At 40.9% G+C, this 17959-nt stretch overlaps 2 protein-coding genes and 1 long non-coding RNA gene across 3 annotated transcripts in view; 1 reads left to right on the top strand and 2 right to left on the bottom strand.

Annotated features, from left to right (window-relative positions):
• Nucleotides 1-6588, bottom strand: part of tbl3 (transducin beta like 3) — a 44031-nt gene extending 37443 nt beyond the window's left edge. The window contains exons 1-6 of the mRNA XM_084071152.1: nt 6443-6588; nt 5171-5222; nt 3441-3536; nt 3276-3323; nt 1833-1974; nt 698-782 (exon numbers count right to left, since the gene is read on the bottom strand). Coding sequence (XP_083927278.1) covers nt 698-782; nt 1833-1974; nt 3276-3323; nt 3441-3536; nt 5171-5222; nt 6443-6474 — 455 coding nt within the window. The 5' untranslated portion in view covers nt 6475-6588. The remainder of the gene's footprint in view (nt 1-697; nt 783-1832; nt 1975-3275; nt 3324-3440; nt 3537-5170; nt 5223-6442) is intronic.
• LOC311055164 overlaps nt 1-17959 on the bottom strand; it is a 105116-nt gene that overhangs the window by 37443 nt on the left and 49714 nt on the right. The gene's annotated exons all lie outside the window — the stretch shown is intronic.
• rnf151 (ring finger protein 151) lies at nt 6911-14202 on the top strand (the record flags this gene model as incomplete). The annotated part of the gene is made up of 6 exons (XM_084072015.1): nt 6911-6917; nt 8437-8522; nt 9744-9913; nt 10755-10851; nt 11907-12184; nt 13947-14202. The coding sequence occupies 6 exons, from the start codon at nt 6911-6913 to the stop codon at nt 14200-14202; spliced, it is 894 nt and encodes a 297-aa protein (XP_083928141.1).

The following is a 17959-nucleotide window of genomic DNA, read 5'->3' as shown; positions in this document are numbered from 1 at the left end:
CTCAAAGTCGCTTTACATGATGGGTTAAATATAAGTGGTTAAATGTCTGAAAATACACAATAAACATGAATCTAACATATTAATGGAACAGATAACAAAAAAAAACAAAAAACATGATGATAGTCAGGGGTGCACATAACTGGTGCGCATGCGTCGTCAAAATGCATGCTGCACGGCACATCAGACGAAGGGAAGCGCTCTCGCGTACCAACAGCTGGGACCGCTGGGACAGGAATTTACTTCCTGAAGCCACACTCACACAATCACGCTAAAGCACGAGTCGGCCCCATACACAGCCATTAGGCGGAGGGGGAGGGGACGCATGCTGCACGTGATTGTGTGAGTGTGGCCTCGAATCCTGACACACAGACACAGTCAGTCGGAACCGGAATCTTTTATTGACCATTTATTTGGTGGGCAAATTAACATCGCCAGGTGTTCTTCTGAGTACTAGACCAAAAAGGTGCACCCCTGATGATAGTGCTGTCATTCAAAGAAGTCTATGAAGCTATCTATGACATCTATGAAAAGGTTTAATCTGCAACACAATTTTATACAACTCTCTCTCAGCCACGGGGAACTCCTTGGCCTGAACCATTTTGAAGACCCCTGCTTTAAACCAAGAAACAAGCTCTCAACCTACAAGTGCTTAGTTTAGAGGCAGGTGGTCTCATGTGCACAGAGTTGGGGGACTTACTTTACAACACCAGACGAGCCTTTAAGGTTGTGAGTGCAGTACTGCTTTATTACATCCCACATCTTAATGGTTCCGTCACAGCCACCTGCAACACAACACAATATTTATATATTTAAAATGGCCAAATATAAAAACTTGGGTTTACAGAATATAATGCAGAAAAAAGATGCTTGGGGTAATTGTTCCATTTGTTTTATTTATAATTATTCATAATTATTTAGAATTCCCAATTAGGTCAATTGTTCCAGTGCAAAGAATGTGTATTAGGAAATAGGGATGCTCCGATCAGGTTTTTTTGGGACCGATCCCAATCACCGTTTTTTTTCTCTCATGATCAGCCGATAACGATACCAATCTTGTGTGTAAGGGGAAAAATGTAATATTTCCAAAAGTATTATATGTCAAAACCTACGTCAAAACTGTTCCTGTGTGTGTGTGGGGGGAAGGGGAGCATGTCTAGGACTGTCACAAAGATACAAAGCGATATTTTACTATATATCTCTGATTGACTTTTATACCACTTATTTGGTGCAGCTCGGTCATAAAAGGTGTCATTTGGAGCAGTGTTGGTTTTGACAGCAAATTTTGATTTAGTTTTAGTCATAGTCTTTTGAATATAATTCTGTTTAGGGTTAGTCATATTTTAGTCATCTGAAATGTTTCATTTTTTGTCTAGTTTTAGTCGACTAAATATCATAAGATTATAGCCGACTAAATCTACAGATTTAGTCGACTAAAATGCATGTTGGCGGTGCCTTGATGGCGTCATAATGCAGGCATGCAAACAGCCCCGAGGTGAAAAAGGTGACATGTTGTTTTCTTTCAGGGCAGGTGTCACACAATTACCCTATTTGGGTTCAAAAAGGTGACTGTAGCTGAAAAGTGACACTTTTGCGTGTCTGATAATGGCTGATTTTACACTTGGTTGCAAGCTGAAAATAGCAGATCTACAAGCTCACAACGCGTGTAGATCTGAGCTTGTAGATCTGCTATTTTCAGAGCGCAACACCCGAGCGCAACCAAACATAAAATGACTTGTCTTTTAGTTGTGAGCTTGTAGATCAGCTATTTTCAAATAAAATCTTGCGGGGAAATTATACTAAGCAGACCTGGCAACCCAGGTCAGCTGACTGACCTGTGGCCAGGAGCGTGGAGGTGGGGTCAAAGGTCATGCTGGCTATGGGTACGTTGTGAATGGCCTTCCAGGAGCGGGTGCACTGAGCCTGCCTCCAGTCCCACTGCTTCAGGACCAGAGCCTTGCTGGCCGTCACCAACATCTGGGAGACAAGAGAGAGAGAGACACGCGTGATGATGCAATACGACGTCTCTTTAACGATAAAGTGTCGTGCTTAACACATCGGGTGCCAAACACGGTCTGAACCGTGTGTTTACATAGTGGCGGTTCCGAAGCTTCGGTGCCGAACACGGTCGGAAACACTCCCCCCCCCCCCATCCGCTTCCTGTCTATTTCCTACTTTGAAACGCCTATATCTCCGAATCTGTTTCCTGTGGGGAAAAACGGTCATGCGCGATCCCCCCCCCCGTTGTAACCCGCGAGGGGAATGTTATGGTTCCAGGCAGTAGCCAGGCTCATGGCAGAACATGAATCGATGCTTTTTTTTTGCGTGGATTTGCTTGTAACGCACGCGGAAAGTTTAAACAGCAAAGCGCAGTCAATGGGGAGAATGCTGGCACCCACGGTAAGTTGTTATGAAAAAATGCTGGCACCCGATGTGTTAATTTATCGTTGCTGTCGGGTGGAAACCTTGTATGTCCAAAAACATTCCTTTTTTTATTATTATTTTCCAAATATCAAAAAAAAAGTGAAAATAGCCGATCTGCAAGCTTGTGATGGACTATGTTCACTGCTTTTGTGCAACACTCTTGTGTGATGAAGCATCAATTTACGAAAACATTTGATACAAGGTTCCGACAACAGCATAATGATCTATCACAGTGGTTCTCAAAGTGGGGTCCGGGGACCCCAGGGGTACTTGAGGGGGTTCCAGGGGGTCCCCAGCTAAATGATGGCTAGGAACCAAATGGACCCTTATGGGTCTGTAACTCTGAGAGTGTACAAATGGAACCAAATGGACCCGTTAGGGTCCATTTGGTTCCATTTGTACACTCTCAGAGTTAAATTAACATTGTAACATTTTACAATATGAATTGGGGTCCCAGAGATACAAATGCCATTAAATGGGGGTCCGTAGCCTAATGCATGTCAAACTGGGGTCCTTGAAATTAAAATGGTTGAGAATCACTGCTAGAGCCGTAAAAAATAATCTTCTCTTATAGGGGTCCCTGGCATGTCTTTTCAAATGGGGGTCCGCGGGCTAGTAAGTGTCAATTTGGGGGTCCTTGACATGAAAAAGTTTGAGAACCACTGATCTATCACACCAGGGTTGTCGCTCGCCTAAAAGAACAGATCTACAAGCTAATAACGTGTCATTAGCTTGTAGGTCTGTTCTTTTTTGGCTAGTGGCTTACTATGGATCATAGATTAGGCTTTAGAAGTAGAGTGACATGAGCATAAATAAATAAAAAGAATGTTTGTTTCTCCAGTGTTTGCTCTTACCTCATCATCACAGCTGAGCGCAAATGACGTGATGTCCTCTTGATCATCCTGTAATAATAATAACAATAATAATTAGGGTAGATGTTACAGTGGAACGAACGTGGTATATTATGCTAACCACGTGTTATTATCTTGTCAGCGTGTGGAGTGTGTGGGACTCCTGACCTGCTCGACGCTGTGGACGATCTTCCCCGTGCTGATTTCCAGCACGTTGACGCGTGAGCCGCACGTGCAAAATATGTACTTCTCATCTGTGCTGATCTGAAGAAGAGGACGGAAAATGTAGAATTGAACATTAACCCATTAAGACATGGAACTGTGTCATTTTTAGATTTGAGCTAAAAGGCATTATTTTACACTTTGGCTATTCAAAAATAGCAGATCTACAAGCTCATAGCGCGGCACAGAGTGCCGCGCTATGAGCTTGTAGATCTGCTATTTTTGAAAAATCGTGAAAATGTGTGCAAATCTTTGAATATATGTATTTTTAAAGCGAACATTTTGAACTCAAATCTTTGCTTCTGGGGGGTCCCTGGAACAACATATTTTGATGGGGGTCCGCAGCCAAATACATATAATTTTGGGGGTCCTTGACATGAAAAGGATTGAGCACCACTGATATAGAAACGTACGTTTTTCAGAAAACTGTTGAGATTTAGGAGACATGTAGAATCGGCTTCAGGTCTCAATGGGTTAACTGATGTTCATAGTGACAGAACACTATGCAACGTGATTGTCTTGAATGCGCCCCCACCGGAAGTCTCGCTAGACGAGATTTCAATTTCGATATTTCAATGTCGACTAGCGAGACTTCGTTTTTTTTTTTTTTTTTGTCGCATTCCTAAGCCAATGATTTGATGACCGGGTGTATTCCCGGTAGGAGACACAAAGAGTCTACTTTGTGTCTCCTACCGGATACATTAGCATGTTTCCGCCGGTCATCAAATTATTGGCTTAGGAATGGGACAAAAACTAAAAAAACATCCATGAATTCAAGGCTTCATGGGGTGTGCAATTGGTAGAAAATAAGTCCTTTTTTGGGGAGAACAGCTTCTTTAAGGACCCTCAATTTGGTATGTAAAAGTACACCGTCCGACCCCCATTCAAAATGGACCACAATGGGAATAAGCTCTCAAGCTTTACTGTGTTTTATAATTTTTACAGATTATACGCAAATATATGTTTGTATATGTATACGCAGTTTTGTCAATAAAGATGTCAATCTATCAATTGGGATTAGATTTGGTTTTAGGGACCCCTATGTGATAACTTCTAAACGTAAAATATCAGTGAAATCAAACTGATCCCCACTTTGTTCGGGACCCCCCCCCCCCTCAATGACTCCTGGGGGGTCCACTCTGAGAAACACCGTGTCCATTACATGGACATTTGGTCACTTTGGATGCACAGTGCACACAGTATAGAGCACCGAAGTCTGACATAATTTACACATCCTACCTGGTTCACGGTTTTCCACCCCCATTCTGAATTCCCATAGATGTGTTTAATATCGCGTCAAATAAGAACTGTGTTCCAAAAATAACCAAATGACCCCGGCGGTTTGACTCTTATGGATATGAACCATCAACTGACGGTGAGAAAACAATAATGTTACTTCCGCCGAATTAGTTACATTTTCGCCAGAAACAGACTGTATCAAATATAAGTGACTGACTATCATAAACAATAGAACCTCCTCCCTGACAATATCGCCAGGATAGCTTGTTTATTTTTGGACCACAATTCTTATATGAGACGATTCTAAGATGACCCAATGTTATTCTCCATAGAGACATTACTTTACGAACCAGCGGATGAACGAGTGACGTCAGGACTTCTGTACTCTATATACGACCAGGCAGGACAGATATTAAAAGTCAAGTCAAACAGCTCACCTGCACTTTTCCTCCTTTATAAAACGGTTCTATCTTGCTGGAAGCAGCATAGCTGGAGGGGAACAGACAGAGGACATAGATTGAGTCACTGTTATAATACTGAAATCAATGCACATGTTATGACATGATGGTTCTGCATCCTCAAGACCAAGGACAGTACCAGGCTGAGGAAAAGCTACTTCCTCCACCAAGCGATCAGGTTATGAACGATTGACATTATAGACCAGTGGATCTCAACCAGTGGTCCGGGGACCACCAGTGGTCCTTGAGGGGGTTCCAGGTCAGGTGGTCCCCAAGCTAAATGATGGAGAGTTGGTAACCAAATGGACCCTTATAGATCTTTAACTCTTGAGAGCGTAAAATGGAACTCCATTTTTACGCTCTCAAGAGTTAAATTATTGTTAACCATCTGCATTACTTGATTAAATAATTGTTATTTTGATCAACGTTTGCCTGTCGTCTCTCCTATTGGTACCAACGTCATTACAGCATGGATGGAATTGTGGACAAAATCTCATCCAACGACAACAAAATATTTTAAGATTTGGGTCTGAGAGGCTAAAATCTCATCAAACGGTGGCACATCACAGCCCTCACACACCCCACTACAATATTGTGAGTGGGCACTAAGGGAGAGTGGGCACAAAGGGAGAGTGGGCACTGAGGAAGAGTGGGCACTAAGGGAGAGTGGGCACTGAGGAAGAGTGGGCACTAAGGGAGAGTGGGCACTGAGGAAGAGTGGGCACTGAGGAAGAGTGGGCACCTCAATGTAACATTTGCTATTTTGTTAAAAAAAAATGTAAAAAAAAATAAAAGACTTGAAAAATGGTTTTAAGTAATGTAGTATAAGTAATGTGAAAATGCATGGTACATCATTATCAGACTTAAATTGACTTCTTATTTATGCCCCAAAATGACTGGATATACAGACAATACAGTTATATAAATACAGACAATATAATACTATACAATATTATAATATAATATACAGATATTAATGTACATACATTATATTCCATCCTCTCTACCTTCTACTTTACTACTGTTACATTATATGTTAATTTCTTATTGTTGTTATTGCTGCAACAATGTTGAGGAGCCGAAACCAAAGAATGATAGTGTTGTGTTTATTACTCGTATATAAATAAGATGCAGGCCTAATAATACAAATGAAAACCATCTTGAATGTTGTGTTGTAGCTCAGTTAGCCACATTGAGCTAAAGCTAACCAGTGTAATACAGTGTATTTTCCACATGTAACACGAGACTTACTTGGTTTTGAACTGTAGACTGGTGTCTGCCATGCTGCTCACCACACGGGACACAAACACAGGGTTTTACAGATAATAATGAAGCAATAATCAATAATAATGTCTTTAACATCAGATCACATTTAAACCATCAACAAATCCCACATGCTGGTGAGTGAGTGAGTGAGTGTGTGCGTCGCACGCATTGTGCGTCATCCAGAGCCGCAGACGCACGACGCGCTGATTGGCTGGAAGGTTTCCGAAAGAAAAACATAAATAACCATCATATATTATTTAATGGTAAAATAAAAATGACAGAGAGAGAGAGAGAGAGAGAGAGAGAGAGAGAGAGAGAGCGAGAGAGCACCACGTTGAAATACATCTCAGTTTATTCACTCAATTCATCAACTATAGCTACTTCCTACAACACCAACATTTGTAAAACCTGACAATTTAGTGACACGTTTAGTGACATTGACAAAGAGGTACAATGGATGGTGCGAGAGAGAGAGAGAGAGAGAGAGAGAGAGAGAGAGAGAGAGAGAGAGAGAGAGAATTCATCAAAAGTTAGTGTTTTGACAGTGACACAGGTTAGCTGCTATAGTCTAGAACGGCACGGAAAGGACAACGGGCTTCCAACGAACGGCCTTCTATAATTAAGTGGTTTGGTGTGTGAGGCGCACGTTGTGTCAGGAATGTTCATGTATGTGGAGCATTGATAATGTGGGTGGGTGTGTATGTGTGTCTGTGTGTGTGGGGACTGATAATATGACAACAGGAATGGACACAGGGGGGTAAACACAGAGGATTGTCATGGTGAGTTGTTTATTTAAAATCTATGCAGTACAATAGTTTTATTATTTAGTATGACAAGTGTTTGTTCTCCTCAAATACATATTTGAGATGTGTCCGTTTTCATGTTTTGAAACCGTCATTCATGATTTGATGTGTTGTAATAGTATGTTGGCTGTATTAGTAGTATTGACTCCATAGTGTCTGTATGTATATTCGATTTTAGAGATTCAAGCTTTTTTGATCAAATATTTAAATCAATGGCAAATTTATATAATTCCTTCTTCTTTTTTAAGGCTTTTTTTAATTGCTTGAGAAAAGCATGTTTACCTGCTTTTTTTAAATCACATGTGACTTTCCAGAACAAGGCTATTGTCATTTCAGTTTTTCAATGCTTTTTGACAACAATGTGCATCTGTGTAGTTAGCCCTAGAATGTCTGTGATCTTACATACATTTCATGTAATACATGAAATGTACGTAAGATCACAGACATTCTAGGGCTACTGTGTAGTCAACTCAATGCTTTTACAATACAGTGTTTTGGCAAGTAGATACGTAAACTAAAGTTAATTGCACTAAATCACTAAATGACATTATGAATATGACAAGCTCACTCAGTCTGATACAAAATAACTGCAGTGTTGGTCTAGCTACTTAAACAATTTAGATATAGTTATACTCTTCATAAAAAGTAACTGAGCTATACTATAAGCTCTGTTTAAAAAATATAGTCCATAATAAACTACATCGAACCTACTAGTTTGTAACTAATGTGGTCGGTAATGTGGTTTACGACATTTCATGACACATTTTATGAGTGATTTAATCAAATATATGACTGTAAAAGCTACAAATGGATGGAGAAGGAGAATTCTCTCTTTGATGTGATGCCAAACTGCACTCAGAACTCACCATGTGGTACTATTTTATTATGCTGATGTGCCACTGAAAATGTAGTGGTTTGATGTAGCTTCTGTCAGCATGAGAGAAAAAAAACAGCCTACTTGAAACATAATTCTGCAAGTAAAGCTATAAAGATATTAACACAGAAGATCTGTGGTATTATAGTCACAATAACCCAGGAATTATGAGAATCAAGAATCAAATGTATTGTCACCAAGCTCCATCATTTGTTGTTTTCAGGAGCTTGAACACACGTATCAAGTCTTTATGATGTACAGTATCGTCTTTATTTGTAACATTGTGTCCATGTGCATTTAAGATACTCAGAGCGACAGTGCCCTCATACCTGTCAAACTCCAAAGTAACACCCACAGCCACAACACCAGAGGGAGCACCTATGATCTGGTACCCCCCAGATTTAGCACAAACATGGGGAAAACAATCATTCTACTACTCTGCCACCTATAATGTGGAATGTCCTGACATCATCCATTAAAACGATGTGAATCATTGGCTTCTTTCAAAACTGATCTGTCAGAAAACTACACATGGAGATTGATATCAAATCCCATTTCTAATGAGGGGTCATACACTGCCGCCATTTTTCCTTTTTGTCCTCTGTAAATATAGCTATTTTGTATTTGTTGATGACATTTACTAATGTGTTAACCCATTAAGACCTGAGGCGATTCTTTTTTTTTTTAAACAATTTTTCAAAAATAGCAGATCTACAAGCTCATAGCGCGGCACTCGGTGCCGCGCTATGAGCTTGTATATCTGCTATTTTTGAATAGAGCATCGCAGTTGCGCAGAATCCGGGTGCCGGAAGTAAATACTCAATGCATTTTTCCCATTGACTTTTCCAAAAATATTTTTATCAATGAATTTAAGCCTAGAATCAAGCCATCCAGGATTCTGGTGAATCATGACCATAAAACCTTTTTTCTGTGATTTTTTACATTTTATATTTAATGATATGATATACTATGTTTAATAAATACCCTTTGTTTTGCCGTTTTCAAAAAAGTTTTTTCACAGAATCAAACGTTTTATGGTCATGATTCACCAGGATCCTGGATAGCTTGATTCTAGGCTTAAATTAATTTATATAAATATTTTCGGAAAAGTCAATGGGAAAAATGCATTGAGTATTTACTTCCGGCAACTGGAAGTGGGCGGGAACTGCGACGCTCTATAGCCAAAGCAATCTAAAGTGACAGGTCTTAATGGGTTAATACATTATTCTATGCTCTGTTTAACACATAGAACCACAATGGAAACAACAAGTTCCCAGGACTTGTGTTATCCTATTAGCCTAAATGTTTTACTGTACCTCCGTGCTGTACACATTTTTGACTAATAAAGCAGGGGTCTTCAAGGCCAAGTTTTTCAGGCCAAGGACCCCTTAGCTGAGAGAGAGAGATGAAGCAGGGCCAGGGACGCCCCACTACATGTTGGATTCATGTTAAATGTGTGTTTTCAGACATGTATCCACTTAAACCCTCAATACTTTGTAAACTTGACCTTTGGCTTGGTACTTGGTCTGCTCTTTTTGTGTTGAAGACCCCTGTTGAAGTCCCCTGTATAAATAAAGTATTCAATTAATCAGTCAATCAATCAATCCAGGCGGACCCAGACGTGTCATCGCAGAGCGGGGGCTACGACGTGGACATGTTCGTGGAGACCCCCGACTATGACCTGATCTGCACCATATGTCAGGGGGTCCTGAAGTGTCCCGTACGAGCCGCGTGCCACCACATCTTCTGCAAGAAATGCATCTTACAGTGGCTGAAGAGGTATACCGTCTCTCTAGTACCACCTCACCACAAACACCAACACCATGGATTCATAGAACTAGAGAGAGAAGAATGCATTCAAACCGTCATGGTTATGGCTTATTGTCCATCCAAACAGAGGAGGTCAATATGACTGCCTGTCAGTGGTGGAAAGTAACTAAGTACATTTACTTAAGTAATGTACTTAAGTCCAATTTTGAGGTATTTGTACTTTACTTACACAATTTCCAATACTTTTACTTCTACTCCACTACATCTCAGAGGCAAATATTGTACTTTTACTCCACTACAATTTTTTGAAAACTTTAGTTATACTAGTTACTTTTTAGATATAAATTATTACATTATAGAACATACATGAACCACTTCAGCCCTATTTTATACATAGGCTATTTGAAAATAGCAGATCTACAAGCTCACAACGCGTCGCATGGCGACGCGTTGTGAGCTTGTAGATCGGCTATTTTCAAACATTTTAGCACTTTTACTTTTGGTACTTTAAGTACATTTTGATGCCAATACTTTTGTACTTTTACTCAAGTAACATTTTTTAACAGTGTTACGTTTACTTGTAACTAGCCTATTTCTACATTGCAGTATTGATACTTTTACTCAAGTAGAAAATATGAGTACCTTTTCCACCACTGATGGCTGTAAGGTTGGATTTGCTGGGGGGGCAGCGAGGAATTCTGGATCAATCAGTAATTGATTGCATAGAACAAGAGGCGAATGCATTCACCATATACTGTACTACTTCACATGGTTGTTGGTTGGTTGTCCCTCAAAACTTAGAAGGTTTCTCGACACAGATACAGATAACAGTCATTTCTCCCTTTTATAGGCAGGAGACCTGTCCCTGCTGCAGAAAGGCTGTCAATCATAACTTGATCTTTGTCATGTTCAAGTTGAGTAAATCTATTGGACGGCTAAAGGTCAAGGTAAGAAATGTACAAAAACATCTCCAGTTCTGGAAGACACACACTGACAACACAACCACGTTCTCGTGACGCATTTTGTATACAACGCGAAGCACAATTATAGTTGGGTGACTCTGAAAAAATGTGTGATTGATTACTAGGGGTGTCACTGTTCGATTTCACTTTGATTTAAACTTTCTAGAACACACCGTTGCTGTTATTGGCCTAAAGTCCCCTTCTGCCATGTACTGTTATGGCTCTTCTTTTAACTACAGTGTGCACTCTTAACATCAAACAGCACGTGCCAATCACGCTCTTCCTCGCAATTTAATGATTCGATTGTTGCTCATTTCTTTTTATTCCGATAAAAAACATTTGACACCCCAAGTGATTACAGGTACAAGAACGCTCGACCCAAAATACGCTCGCCACAGGTCAAATCCGGCGACCTCGGAGCGGTCGCCACCAGGTATTCCTAAACGTAACCTCAGTAAAACTATGCCTTTAAAACCTAACCTTATTTCTAATCGTAACCTCAGTAAAACTATGCCTTTAAAACCTAACCTTATTCCTAAACGTAACCTCAGTAAAACTATGCCTTTAAAACCTAACCTTATTTCTAATCGTAACCTCAGTAAAACTATGCCTTTAAAACCTAACCTTATTCCTAACCTTAACCTCAGTAAAACTATGTCTAAACCTAACCTTATTCCTAAACGTAACCTCAGTAAAACTATGCCTAAACCTAACCTTATTCCTAAACGTAACCTCAGTAAAACTATGCCTAAACCTAACCTTATTCCTAACCTTATCCTTAGTAAAACTATGCCTAAACCTAACCGTATTCCTAACCTTATCCTTAGTAAAACTATGCCTAAACCTAAACTTATTATTCCTAACCTTAACCTTAACCTTAGTAAAAAAGAATAAAAAAATACAAGAACCGCTGGGGGGGGCGTGAGCGGTCTGCGGAAACAAATTGGGGCGAGTGTGTTTTGGGGCGTTTTTGGGAACGTTCCGGTTACCCCAAATGGTAGGTATTTCATTTAATCTCATTAATTGAACTTTCTTCCCAGTGCAAGAATGAGATCCGCGGCTGCCCGAACACCTTGGCGCTGTCGGAGCAGTACTGCCACAGCATGTCCTGCCTGTTCGAGCTCATCCCCTGCCCGTACCAGGGCTGCCGGGCACAGCTGCTCCGCAGGGACCTGGACGCCCACGCCCGCCACTGCGACCACTGGCGCCAGCCCTGTCACATGGGCTGTGGCACGCTGCTGTCCCACCGCACCGAGGCCCAGCACAACTGCTACAGGCAGCTGAGGCAGGAGTACGAGGCCCGGCAGAGGAACCACAGGTACTCTATAGGGCTGTCTGTCAGTCACCATGATTAAAGGGATAGTTCACCCCCAAAATGACATTTTTTTCTATCGATTGGAGACTTGAATTCATGGAGATTTTTCAGTTTTTGTCGCATTCCTAAGCCAATAATTTGATGACCGGCGGTGGCGGTGGCTCCGGTAGGAGACTCAAAGTGTCAACTTGAGTCAAAGTTTACTCAAAGTGTCAACTTTGAGTTTCCTACCAGAGACATTAGCATCTTTCCGCCGTGTGTAATTGATAGAAAATAAGTTATTTTTTGGGTGAACTATCCCGTTACCACTTAAACCACAGCATGTTGTGGGGTCGCGACAACGTCGTGAGCTTGTCGATCTGCTATTTTTCCTGCAAAAGCTTTCCCCACAGTAACAGAAAATACACTAGTATAGAGCCCTGAGGGACTCCGTTCAACCATATGTTTTTTTTTAAAGTGGTTTAGCTGTCATACAAATAATTATGATTCATAATTTAATCGTGTGTTTACCTTTGGGAACATGGGGAACGTAATAATTTTATTTATGTAGCGCTTTTCTAAGTACTCAAAGTCGCTTGATGCAAGCCACCAACCTGCTCTGTTGTAGAGATTTGCACAATTCCACCCAAATAGAATGAGGACATTTGGATGGAATTACTATCCATTGAATGAGGTGATTCATAGTAGATCGGGTGGCTCGTTTGAGAGCAGTTATTAGGAGTTCAAAGTGTCTTGCTCAAGGACACTTTGTGACACGCAGCCAGGGGGAGACTGGAACCAGGAACCTTCCAATTCCAAGACGGATCATGCTTCATACCTCCACCTGAGCTCCTGCCATCCCATAATAACTGTACCAGTGACAGTTACCTTACGTGGACAATGCGGTTGAACCTATAACACATGCTTACACTCTGCACCTTAATCCCACGTACAACGCACTGATTTCTTATTATTCTTGCACCTTAACTAACGTCCATATCATATCATGTACAGCATATTGATCTGCTGCTATGCTCATGCACCTTTATGTCTTACCTCAGGTACTTACCACACCTTATGTCTTACCTCAGGTACTTACCATGTGTAAATATGTTGTAGATAAATAGTTTTTTATTGATCTCTCTCTCTTCCCCTTACCTTTCTCTTTTTATGGAAATAACAAAAACTAATTTCACCCCAGTGTTGATTTTGACAGCACATTTTGATTTAGTTTCAGTCATAGTCTTTTGAATAACATTCCATTTAGTTTTAGTCATATTTTAGAAATGTTTTAGTTTTTGTCGAGTTTTAGTCGACTAAATATCATAAGGTTATAGTCGACTAAATCTACAGTTGATTTGGTCGACTAAAACGTATGTTGGCGGTGCCTTGATGGCGTCGTATTGGTTGACATTTTACACATTTTACACTTGGTTGCATGCTGAAAATAGCAGATCGCAGCGCGACGCGTTGTGACTGTGAGCTTGTAGATCTGCTATTTTCAGAGCGCAACACCCGAGCGCAACCAAACATAGAATGACTTGTCTTTTAGTTCTACTGGATCTCTTCTCCACTAGTCCCTCACTAACATTTTAGTCTAGTTTTTATTTGTTGACGAAATTGTCAATTTAGTCTTAGTTTTAGTCATCATAGCTTAGTTTATATGTAGTTTTCGTCAGTGAAAAAAGGTAGTCGACGAACATTTTTCGTCATAGTTTTAGTCGACGAAATCAACACTGCAGTGATGTGACAATAAAGTCGGTTCTGATTGTGACTCCAACCACAGGGCCATCGCCGCCGCCCTGCAGAGGAAGATGCGGAGGATGCAGAGCACCATGGCCCACATGAAGAGGCAGATCGGCCTGATCTGTGAGAGCCTGGAGGTCATGGACGACCTGGAGGAGGTGGTGGAGGTGGAGGAGGAGGACCACCCCCACCCCCACCCCCACCACCACCTGGGGGAGGGGGGCAGCGCTCACCACGGTGGTCCAAACTCCTCCTCCTCCGCTGGGACCCTGAGCAACAGCAGCAGTAGCTCATAGAGAGAGAGGTGCTGTTGTTGGGTTACAGCCAGTGGTTCTTCTCAGACAATTTCCATTTCAAGGACCCTCCCAGTTTGGTACACACTACTAGGACATATACATGGGCAACTGGCGGCCCCGGGGGCCACATGCGCCCCCCCCACCTTCACTTAATGCGGCCCACAGATTAATATCGGAATACTGATATATTATTGATTTCAGCTGTTTACAATTCCAAACATGCAAACATGACCCGCTTGAATTACTTCAGTCTATATTAGTAGCTTAATGACTAGTATTAATATGTATTTAAGTTCATAAAGTTATACATAAGTATAACAAAATGCATTTGAAATTAAACAAAAATGTTACTTTTCAAATTCAAAAATAGCAAAAATAGCAGATCTACAAGCTCAAAACGCGTCGCAGTGCGACGCGTTTTGAGCTTGTAGATCTGTTTTTTTTGTTGCTATTTTTGAATTGGAATCCTGAATTGGAAATCTGAATACTTTTGTGACATAGAATGGCGTATACATATCATAGAATAAAATACAGAGATAAGAGGTGTCTGGCCGACAATATGCAATGTGGCCCTCTGGAGTGAGTGTGGAAATATAGTGGCCCTCGCCATCATCAAAGTTGCATCACCCCTGCGGACCCCCATAACTCTTGAGTGTACAAAATGGAACCAAATGGACTCGTCACTGATCCATTTTGTAGATTCTCTGAGTTACAGATCTGTAAAGGTCCATTTTGTTTCTATAAATAATTTAGCTGAGGACCCCTTATTTTACTGGGGATCACCTGGAACTCACTCGACTCCTGGGGTTCCCCGGACCCCAAGAGAACCAGTTTTATTGTGTGTGTGTGTGTGTGTGTGTGTGTGCGTGTGTATGCGTGCTTGTGTGTGTGCAATTCATTTTAAAATGTCCATGGTTGTTCTCTTTGAAATTGTGTTTTTGATGATGTAGGCAGGTATACAAATTGACATGTTTGAATTTGTGACAAGTCATGTTGCTTTGCCACCTCTGTGAATAAAGGAACTATTATCATATTGTCCTCATATTCTTATTAACACTTGCATTGTGTTAGAAACCTGCTGACACTTTTGGTGTTAGCGCGTCAAATTTGACCCGTGATTTAACTCGGCCAAAAATACTCAAAAAATAAATATTTTTTCTCCCCCACCTCATAGCTGACTTGTTATGCATTCATATCCATGTAAACACCATTTGAAATATTATTTTGGGTTAGGGTTTCATCTTTCAATATAGGCAGCACGTTTTCAATACAAAAAAAAGAAACATTCACTTACATTTCCTATAATGAAGACAATGCATAATGTTATCTGGCTATAATAGACATAGTTTATAGTTATTAACAATAGTGACATCTGTGGCATTACAGGTCAAAATTGACCCATATACAGTGAAGGTAAAGTCATTTATTTTTCATAAACCCAAACATTATACTCTTGTGAATATTGACAATTTGGGGGGAATTGAGCCACACTTTTCATCCTTAACACCACAGATGTCACCTTTTTATAAAGACCAAAGTTAACTAAAATGGTAACTAATGTTGGGTTGAAATAGCCATTTGAGAATATCATGAAGCCTTGTTCCAATTAAGAAATGTAATGGGTACTTTTTACCCATTTAAACTTGAATGGGTCAAACATTACCATAACAGAATAGAAGGGTTAACATTAGGATAGTACAGGGCAGAATTTGTAGTGATGGAACTTTTTTCACTGACAACAACTTTTTCACTGACAACACAACTACATACGCCCATAACAAATGCTAGTGTTTGTTCGGTAACGGTCTGTTGAAGATATATTGTGGAAAATGTTTATGTAATGTTTAAAGCACTATAGGACCCTTTAAGACAACAGGACAGTGCCCATTGTCATACTAGTGTCATCCCTAATTAGTGGGATTGAGCCCATCTGTGCCAGAGAGACCAGGCTACCTGCTTATTAGGCAGACAGAGACACCTGCCTTCATGGACTGATTTGAAAATGTTTGTTGAATGAAGTGCCAGCATATTGTTCCACCTCCCCTTTCCCCTGATTTTATTAGTATTGTTAAACTTATAGGAAAATAAATGCTTTTAATTGCATTCAAAGAAGTTGTCCGACTCCGCTGATATTCGTGCAACAAAGTTTGGTGCCGAAACCCGGGAGGGAGAAAATCTACAAGAAGATCTATGAGCGAAGAAGACGCGAATACACAGACACATGAAAGGATGTCGGACATTCAAAGAAATAAGAGATTAAGGGGAGCCGTAAGAAGCGCAACAACTAGATTGTTGACGAAGATCGATCAGGAGATCGCAATGGAACGGCCTAATGTGGAAATATTGGAGGAGTATCTGGAACAATTGTTGGCAAGAGAAAGAACTTTAACAGAATATGATCGGGAAATTGAAGGTGAAACAGAGATGGAACACCTGGAGGAAGAGGTGAATACCGCTTTGGAATATCTGGATTCAATAAGCCAGAGATGTACGAGAATAAGGCGCATTCGGAGAAATGCTGAAGACGGAGAAAATGCATCTAATCAGTCTGCATCTAACTCAGAAAATGTCATGAGAAGACAACAGTCAGTCAAGTTGCCTAAACTGGTCATGGAAAAGTTTACTGGAGATGTGAGTCAGTGGCAAAGCTTTTGGAGTCAATTCGAGACAGCAATAGACAAAAACACAAGTCTCAGTAAGTCTGACAAATTCACGTATTTAAAGTCATTCTTAAGTGGCACAGCGGCTAATGTAGTTGCTGGATTGGCTTTATCAGACCAGAATTATGACAATGCCATTAAAATGCTTACCAGTCGATTTGGGCGTAAAGATTTAATAATTAATGCCCACATGAATAAGCTGTTAAATCTCACTCCAGTGAAAAAGGCCACAGATGTAATTGCATTACGCAGACTGTATGATGACATTGAGATACAAGTAAGAAGCCTCGATTCAATGGGAGTTGTATCCAATACCTATGGAAATCTGTTGTGCCCAATTCTAATGAAAATGATACCGGAGGAAATAGCCCTCGATTTCACACGTCAAACTGGCGGTGATGAAGAGGAGGGTGAAGAAACGAACAATGCATTCAGTGTAAAAGGCCTGATGTCCTTTGTGCAAAAAGAAGTGGAGAGTCGTGAGAGAACGGCCAATTATACGCAAAGAGCGCAAGACCCCCCAGAGAGAGAAACAAACAGGGAGCGCTCCTGGGAGAAAAGAACGGAAAAAAGGAAAGCCTACAGCGGCGCATCTTCAACAGCCGCATTTCATGCTGCGAGTTACAGAGATGATTCAATGTGCATATTTTGTAATAGGAATGATCACAAATCAAAGAACTGTACAGAGCTAACTGTTGAACTAAGGAGAGAAAAGCTGAGGACACAAGGCAGATGTTTTGTATGTCTGGGTAGCAGGCATGTTGCGCGTAATTGCAGAGCGCAAGGCATTAACTGTGACGAGTGCGGGCGCAGACATCACAAAACAGTTTGCAATCAAACGGCCGGTCAATATTCAGCGCAAGATAGACGCTCTGATGTGCACCACGGCAGCGACAGACAGGTTGAGCGCAGCAGTGCCTCAGATGCAATAGTTGCAAGTTCACCATGCAATTCTGACCACAGTACAGTATTACTGCAGACAGCTACTATTTGGATAGACGCACCAACACAAAGCCAAGTAGCAAGGTGCCTATTAGATGGGGGTAGCACCCGCAGTTTTATTAAAGAGGATATTTCCAGAGCACTTAATCTGCCAG

The sequence above is a fragment of the Gymnoscopelus microlampas genome, assembly GCF_963454915.1.
Source record: "Gymnoscopelus microlampas genome assembly, chromosome: 11".
NCBI classification, from domain to species: Eukaryota; Metazoa; Chordata; class Actinopteri; order Myctophiformes; family Myctophidae; genus Gymnoscopelus; species Gymnoscopelus microlampas.
This window is presented reverse-complemented; position numbering and strand designations above follow the sequence as displayed.